The sequence below is a fragment of the Salmo salar genome, chromosome ssa04, assembly GCF_905237065.1.
Source record: "Salmo salar chromosome ssa04, Ssal_v3.1, whole genome shotgun sequence".
NCBI classification, from domain to species: domain Eukaryota; kingdom Metazoa; phylum Chordata; class Actinopteri; order Salmoniformes; family Salmonidae; genus Salmo; species Salmo salar.
In genome coordinates this window covers 12762224-12771109 of record NC_059445.1, presented here as the reverse complement: position 1 = coordinate 12771109, position 8886 = coordinate 12762224, and the positions used below count along the sequence as shown (strand labels likewise).

The window sequence follows — 8886 nt, the reverse complement described above, 5'->3', positions numbered from 1 at the left end:
ACACACATGTTTTACCTGACACCACTGAACATGTAGTGTACTGAGATAAAATATCAGGTTCCAAGTGAATTCATTTGCTGATTGCTGGTTCTTTAGCGAAGATTAGGCCAGGCTTTCTGTCTGAGTGTGCGCTACAGATGTAGGATCCTAATTTGAGCCAGGTTGCTAGAGCAGGAAAATAATCTTGCAGCAACAGGAAATGTGAATTATGTGGATTGTAATTAATGGTTATTTTTGTAGGGGTTAATAAAACATTTTTTGCAAGTCTGTAATATCCGCTTTGAAATGTCAGACTTCAGAAGCATTTTTAAACCTCAAATACACCACAAGTTTTAGTTCTCCTGCAACAGGGTGATCAAATTAAGATCCTACATCTGTACAATGATGTCTGGACATGACACTTGTGCCTGCCGTTCACAGTGACTGATAATTCTATGGCTCCAGACACACTTCATGTCCAACTGAGCTGAAATGATGGAGGTGAGGAATGGGCTGCACAAAAGATGCAGTCTGAAATGTCTTAAGTGTCTGTTTCTGGCAAGGAATGAAGGAAGCAGGCTTTTTGTTAATGTCATGAAGCATGAAGTGTGTGTTGAAGAGCTCTTTTACTTTTGCTCTTCTCTAAGCTGTATGCATTTCTATTACATTTCTTTAGCTGTAAATCTACAGAATTATGGACTTTTCAGTGACACAATTCTATTATTATGCTTCTGCTAAAATGTATATTCTATTCTACTGAGCCATTTACTTTATATTCATGTTCTTATCTTTTATTGTTTCTTATAGTTGTTGCATTGTCGGGAAGGAACCTGCAAGTAAGCATTTAATTGTGTGTATCCTGACCTGTACATGTGAATAATAACAACGTGAAACATTCCCATAACTCCTTGCATGACCATTTCCAATTGTTGCACTTTAATTACAACAATTATTAAAGTGTTAAGTGGATCCAAATCAAGAGTTTTGATTTCTACCATTGAAACTACTTTTGTCACAACTTGCACTACAGGCATCCGCATATTTTATTCAATGATACATTTATCTTTGTAGTAATTATGTTGTTCTGCTTAAATTAATGTAATTCAACTATTATTCCTTATAAAAAAAGGCACAAAATACTTCTTAAGCATTTTTTTTGAAAAATCTTTATCAAATGCACAAAATGAAACAATAATTTACACCGTTTAAATTCCATTACAAATACATTTAGACAATTACATAAAAAAAGGCCCTGCACACATTCAACTCGTGAAAATTGAGCTTTTGCAACCACAGATTTTCACCACAATAAAGAAAACGAACTGCAAAACCTCATTCAGGCTTTTGAGATACACTCGATGAAGCTACAAAGTGATACAAGTCCAGACACATACTTTAACCTTTAAATTCAAATCTCAACTGTACACACATTATGGTGCATCGTGATATGGATTTAAACATTCATGTATATTCAACAATGTAGTGTCCTGATCATTGCACTTGATACTTGAGCGTGTATACATTGTATTGCAGTCCATATCATATTTGTCACAGTTACTGAATTAATGACATTTTGTATCTCAAAACATGCACATTGATTCAAGTCAAAATAACACACCAAAACATGACGGAAAAATCCTGTTCATTTTATGTCCTTTAGTCTTTGTTTTTCAGTCATGCCATCCCACTAACACCAGTGTCTCTCACATAGCCGCCAACTGAAACGGAAAAGTTCACTGGAACTGTTCTTTCCAAAAACCAACCCAATGCATAATTCTTTGAAGACTGTTCCTCAGATGGCAGACACGAACCTATCCATGTTCCCCGAGTACGTGGGGTGTCTTAGGTAGGCTCCAGTGCTGGTGGTACCTGCACCATTATACTGGACCAACGAGCCCAACTGTCCCGGGGACACTCTCCCATAATGCTCCACAGCATCTCCAGCCATGTGGGGTGAGGAGTGGGAGTGGAGACGCCCTGACCCTCCATACCCCTGGCTGTGTCCCTGGCTGTAGGAGCCCTGAGGTGGGTGGTGGTGTGGGTGGTGGTGGTGTCCGTTGGGGCCCGAGTAGGGAAACCCCACATGGCCCGAGGAGCGGGACAGCATGGCCCCTCCACATGACTGGGCCTGGAAGGCTGGGGCTCCAAGGTTACAGTGGCTGGGGCCCCCAGCGGGGCCTCCCTCTGGACTGAAGCTCCGGCTGGGCTGCTGCATTATCTCTGGCCCCTGACACCCGGAGGGGTGCCCTATGATTGTGTTGATGCTGAACATGTGGGACTGGCAGTGAGGACCGAACCCAGGGGGCGAGGATGATGGGTAGTAGGCAGAGGGTAGCTGACCATGCTGGCCGTACGGGGGACTCACCGCCATATTGGAGCCGTACACGGAGCTGGAGTAGGTCGAGCGAGCGATCTGGACAGGCGAGAAGACGGGGGACTCATGTACAAATGACGTGTAGGTCGTAAAGTCACAGCGCTTAAACCTCTTCCTGCGCCGGAGGAAGCTGCCGCTCTCGAACATGTCTTCTGCGTTGGGGTCCAGGGCCCAGTAGTTACCCTTCCCGGGCCTCCCTGGCTCCCTAGGGATCTTGATGAAGCAGTCGTTGAGGGTCAGGTTGTGGCGGATGGAGTTCTGCCACTTCTTGGAGTTGTCTTGGTAGAAGGGGAACCGCTCCGTGATGAACTTGTAGATGCCGCCCAGGGTCAGTTTATGGTTGGGCGAGTTGGCTATCGCCATGGAGATGAGGGCGATGTAGCTGTAGGGGGGCTTCCCTCGCTGGAGGGGTCTCTTCCTGCGGCGGCCCCTTGACGGTTCACCCGACACTGTTGTGATGGTATGAGGGGGGTTGGGAGCAGGCAGGGAGATCTCAGAAGGAGTGTCTTTCTCCACTTTGACCACCGGCATGGTTGAGTGTAGTTCGTAAATGTCCAAAAACAGAACGAACTAACTTGCAAAGTTAATGGTCTAGGTCGTTCTAAGGTTGTTCAAAAGTGCAGTATGTCATCGACAGGAACAGTAGCAGACGCAGGGAGAGAAGAGCAATAAAAGATTTACTAGAAAGGAAGGTTTCAACATTCCTTCTTCAAAAACTCAGTCCTCAAAAACTCAGTCCTCGAGTCCAAAAATGAGCAGTTCAACAAATAAAGGTGGTTTGCGTTCCCAGTTTTCTATATATCCAGGATAGTCTCGTCAGGTAGAGATGAGAGAATGCAGTGACTGTAAACACGTTCTTCCAGTTGTGTGTGAGCGTGTCAGTGAGTTACCTGAGGTCTCGACTACCTCCTCTGCAGCACACCTGAGCCACACCCCCACCCAGGGACTGACTCACCTCAGTAAAATGGATAAGGGTTTATTGTTCATGTGTTGTAAAATGGATGTAATGCCACTGGCAGTTTTTTTAAAGTGTATATTTAGGACATTTTTTGTTGCTGTTGCTGTAAGTATTGGATGTAGGAGTAGCACTGACTTTTCAGTAACATGTATAAGATAGTAAACGATTGAAATTACGAAAACATTTAAAAAAGTATATTCTCTGTTTTTAGTTCATTCCAATTTAACCAGATTTCAGTAAATAAATGAATCTGATCATCTCAGTATCGCACTACAGCTGTCCAATATGTTCTATTAAGGTACTTTTCAAACCCTGTGACCAATGAACAAAAAACTCAACTGTCTTTCCTTCCAACCATTCAAATACAGCTCTAAAGTTACACCTCAAGTTGATTTCAAAAGGTCCAACATGGACCCTTGTTGTTTTGATGTTGAAACCTAAAAGGCCTCTTTAGTGGTGATTTAACCTAGGGATTGTTGTTCTTCTGCGTTTCCTTGTTTGTTTTGGCCCAGTGGTTAGCCGGGCCCAGCTGTGTTAAGAGATGTAAATGTTGTCCAGACAGAACCTGCCCTGTGATTTTATGCATGCAAAGCAAGGCCATGCAGGCAGCACACTCCTGGACATAACCTGAGAATGAGGGACAAACATAAAATCAGAATTACGAGTACATTTTTAAAATATATATTGTTGTTAATTCATTGTCCTGAATATATGGCAGTATCCTTATTTGAAGATCATTTCACTATTCTTCCTTTGTTTGTATGGTAGAGCTTTTACAAGTCTTTTTGTGTTTGTACAATATGACTATGTGTTATGACCATAATATTGATTGGCTTTTTACTTCACTGAAATACACGTGCTATTAGATACGCTTGTTATCAACTTGATGACAAAACATTTTGCCATTTGACCAGCGCCAACAACAGTACCTCACTCACTCCTCTCAACAGCCCTTTTGGTATGTGATGATGAGTCCCAGTCTACTCCAGAGTGCTAGGGTTAACTAACTCAATCTTTTAAGCAAACAGAATGGGAACACCCCTGCTGCGCTCTCCCAGCACTCAACACTAACAGAGTTACACAAAGTGCTAGTGTCAGACCCAGAGAGGTGGAGGGAGGGAGGCTTCCCCCAGACAACAGCCCGATGAAAGACCCTGCCTCCTGGGGTGGGCTGGGGCTGTGGGTCCCCTGGTCTGTAGGCTCTGGAGCTAAGGGCCTTACACCATGAGGTGTCATCACCACAGAGGTGAATACGCCCTGGGTTCCCGTAAGACTCCACATAGCTGTCATTTCCTGGTAATCCCTAGCGCCCAAATGAATTATCCGCTTCTTGGCCCCGTGTCAGCATTGAGGCAAGGCTCCTGTGATGACAGACATTCATAACCTGCGTATTGATGGGTTCAATATTATATAATTCTATTGAATATACAACATTGTATTTTATTTCACTAGGGAAGTCAGAGATATTGATATCACATTTTTCAAGTAAGTCCTAGTGAGCCTCAAGTGAAATGACTGGTCTATGGAAGAAAACTTATTTGGCCCTTTTCTGTTTATATGGAGAATGGACTGTACATGGTACATGGTACAATGTTTAATTCAATATTCAAAAGCTGTGTCAGTTTTAACAACAACTGTTTATGTATCTACCGTATGTTAGTGATGTTTTATGGGTAAAAAAAAAATAGACCAGCTGGTGTTGTAAATATTCCATGATCATCTGATCAACATTGCTTATTGTTGTCATTGTCTGCGATGATTGAAATAGGAGTTAGATTATAAAAAGCACTGCACGTTTCTTGATAATCTAAGGCAAGTTGTGAGATGCCACACACTGGCCTCAGGGTCCTCCATTGAAGCTGTATGTAAAACGGGGGTGTGTGTGTTTAGGGCATGCAAAGCCGGCTAACACCCCCGTCTGGACACATAGTGAGAGGAGATCGTGACATGCAAATACACCATCCACTCACTCACTGCCTGTTGGGCTGTTTGTGTGTGTCAGTCATAGCCATTCATAGATACGGAGAGAATAGTTTGATCATGTGATGCACATTTTTGGAAAGATCAGGTGTTTTTAATGATGCAAATTAATTCTGTACTCTATGTATAATGGCCTATTTTGAATTGTAACGGACCTTTAACATTTGGAAAATACATTCAACGATGGATGACAGTATGGGTTTGCCAAGCACTAACTTTCAATAGTGTTGCATTTAGTATAAAGCCTTCCCTGTAGCTCAGTTGGTAAAGCATGGTGTTTGCAACACCAGGGTTGTGGGTTTGATTCCCATGGAGGGCCAGCACAGAAAAAAAAGTATGAAATGTATGCATTCACTACTGTAAGTCACTCTGGATAAGAGCGTCTGCTAAATGACTAAAATGTAAATGTTTATGTTTTAGAAATTCAAAAAGGTCGATTTTCATACCTAATGGATATGTTAGATGTATGAGCTAGTATAGATAGATCTAACAAGATGCCTTGTTATTGTACATGGTTAATGATACATACTGTATTCTGATGACAGGTGAACAAGTTAAACAGTATCTGCATTGGACCTCACCTTTTTTCACATAAGCCTGTACCTCATGCTCCACGGTCGTGAACAATAGGATCGACTAATTTAACAGACATTCACTGTGGGTGATGAGCACAAGCTCATATTTTCCACGGTTTATAAACGCCTCGTCACATGGCCCTCACGCACAATAGCCCCACTTGTTTTAATATTTGATTAAAATCTTGTTTATGATTCAGAATTATGACAGGACATAATGGTATCAACATTTCCTACTAAATCTGAAAGCTTGGCTACTCATGTTTTAATGATTAAACTAAATGATAGGGACATGACAAGGAAAGAAAAGGTGAGGTTTTAGTGGGCAAGAGTGATTCTCAATTGACAATATCAAAACTAGACCAAGTGGTTTTAGGTCTGCTTTCAAGTTATTGTTACAGAAGTGAAGTGTATTTAGATAGGAACTTGTTTCTCAATGTGACTTACAGATTTTTGCAGTTTGCTAAAGCAGGAAAATAATCCTGCAGCAACAGGAAATGTGAATTGTTATGTTGATTATAATTAACGTTTATTTCTATGCAAATACTTGTTTTAAAAACAAACTTTAGTTTCAAAACTATTCCTCATGTCAAATTTGAAGGGTGCTTTAGTTCAGCATGAGTGGACACATAAAGGACCCCACAGCAAAGTGGCCTTTAGCTACGCATTGGTGCAACTTTGAGAGGACGTGGCCGCCTTCCGTCCGCCATCTGCGTCCAGCTGCGCATCACTGCAACCCAGAAAGGCATATGACCACTGTCTGGTGGTGGAATGAATCTGTCCAGCTGTGCCGCGTCGCAGTAACCATCCAACGCAAATGAAGAGCGCAAGGCACAGTCTCTATACCAGCACTCCGGCTGACAGGGAGAAACGGCTCTCTGCAAACAAAGAGAAACAAATCAAGCAATTTGAATGTCAGCGCTTTGCTTTAACCATTCGCTGGCCGTGTACAGGTGGGTTATTTGGGGTTGGTGTTTGCCACGCTAATGGTTGGGAACAATGGCTAGGGTCAGGGACTGGGTGAGGACCTCTTCAGTCTGGTCTCCATGGTGGTTAGGGTCCCTGAGAGCGGAGAGGTGGAGGAGAGAGTTCTCATCTGATCACTGAGGTGAATTTTCTGCAAGATATGCCACAGTTTAAAGTGTAACTGACAGTGTTGTAAAACATACTTTGCGGATATGAAACAGTCAAATCAGTAAAAAAAAATATACAAATCCCAGTTTATGCTTCAAAACCAACTTTATAAGAGGTTTTAAAAAATAGTTTATATTTTACAAAAAAGTACATGTCGTACAGTAAGGCATTGTTGGCAGAATAGATGGATGCAGTATTAATATAATTCACCAATACATTTCTTGGTAGTCCCAAAAATATTGCCATCAATAAGTCACAGCTGGCCTGGTACATTGTTTGCAGCCTCCACCCATTCGGGATGCACTACTTCAATATGTTTAACAAAAACGCATGACTGTAACTAAGTCTGGGAATGTCAATACAATCAAACTAGCAAGGGCAACGATCACAAATCAGTCATAACGTGGCTAGCAGGCTTGCGCACATGTGTCAAACACAAGGGCCCCGCGGGCCAAATAGTACACACAAGCGAGTTTAAACGAGTCAACAGTTGAGTCATCTACTTACCATTACAGCCCGATGCGCTCTCATCGGTGAATTTCAGTTTAACTTAATGCTTTCTTGTGTCCCATTTACAGCGCGCAGCAGAAGGAAAGTGTTACAGACATATGCCACAATCCTAGCTAGGCTACTAAAATGTTGCAGTCTGGCTTCGGTTTTTAAAGCTTGACGATGAATAACTAAAAAACAACCTGCAACAAAGCACCATGCAACGGAGAAAGATGTAGGCCTGTTACAGCAACATTAGAGCTGTAGCCTAGGCTGGCTACTCAACTATAATACATTTTAATTAAGCGCACCATACAGCAATGCTGCATTCAATCGCACTGGTGATCCATGCAGTGCAAAAAAATGAAAACGTTTTTTAAGTTTAAATGTTACAACGTTTTGTTATTTGGAGTTATTAAATACTTTTTGATTAGGGTCGCAGCATATTATGCACAATAAAAAAACAAGATAACTAACTATACACTAGCAGACACCAGTTCTGATGTTACTTCATTAAAATGTAATACATAAGTGGAATAAATTGCCTAGTCAGGAATTAGCCTAATATTTAAATCTAAACTTTTTTAAATACAATATTTGAGTAACTATATGCACAAAAATATTTTACTTTGAAAAAGTTTAGATTTAAATATTAGGCTAATTCCTGACTAGGCAATTTATTCCACTTATTCCACGTATGTGTCACTTATGGCTATCTTGTTTGTTTAGATATCATAATTGTAAAAAATGTGTTGATTCTACTTTTTGTATGAGGTAACTATTTGTATCTGTCATCTCTGTGCTTATGTGTATTAGTGTGTGTATTTGATCCAATTATGATTGCATACTCTGCGTACAGTGTGTGTTTGCCCACATGTGTCTGTTGTTCACCCTGTGTGTGTTTGTGTGCTGACACAACCAGTACACCCAGGATCAGTAGGCTTCAGTCTTGTTTGCATTGCAGCTGGATGGGGCCTGGTCTTGATGCAAAGTCCCGTGGACGGTTGACTGGCTCCCAGCCTGGGTCGGTTTACATAACTGAAGCTGCGTGCAGCCCAGGGCCCGCCACCGCCGTTAATTCACTGTGTGAGTATCCCTGGGACAGAAAATACAGCCAGGGATAGAGGCTATTGTCACTATGACAGTCTCACCTAATATGAAGAGTTTTATGCAATGTTGCTCTCCCATGACAATTGTGATTGTAGTGTGATTACATTTCTGCATCGCTGGAGTTTTTAAAGCTCTGCTTGCACTCTGTCACAGTCCTAATAATACAAAAAACATACATTCCTTCTTACCTTTCTCTTAGTTGGTCTCTATCTCTCTCCCTCTCTCTCTCTCGATCTCTCTCTCCTCTCCCCTCTCTCTCTTTGAGTTCAACTCCGACCCTATAGAGA

General features: G+C 41.8%; 1 protein-coding gene across 1 annotated transcript; it reads right to left on the bottom strand.

Moving 5' to 3' along the window:
* Positions 1-998: 998 nt before the first annotated feature.
* On the bottom strand, positions 999-3360 carry LOC106602335 (forkhead box protein E1). Its single transcript, XM_014194915.2, has one exon. It carries the CDS (start codon positions 2882-2884, stop codon positions 1772-1774), a length of 1113 nt encoding a protein of 370 aa, XP_014050390.1. The 5' UTR covers positions 2885-3360; the 3' UTR covers positions 999-1771.
* Between the last annotated feature and the right edge of the window lie 5526 nt (positions 3361-8886).

Excerpts from the sequence above, each read along its gene's own strand:
- LOC106602335 (XM_014194915.2), bottom strand. The coding sequence starts at position 2,884 with ATGCCGGTGGTCAAAGTGGAGAAAGACACTCCTTCTGAGATCTCCCTG.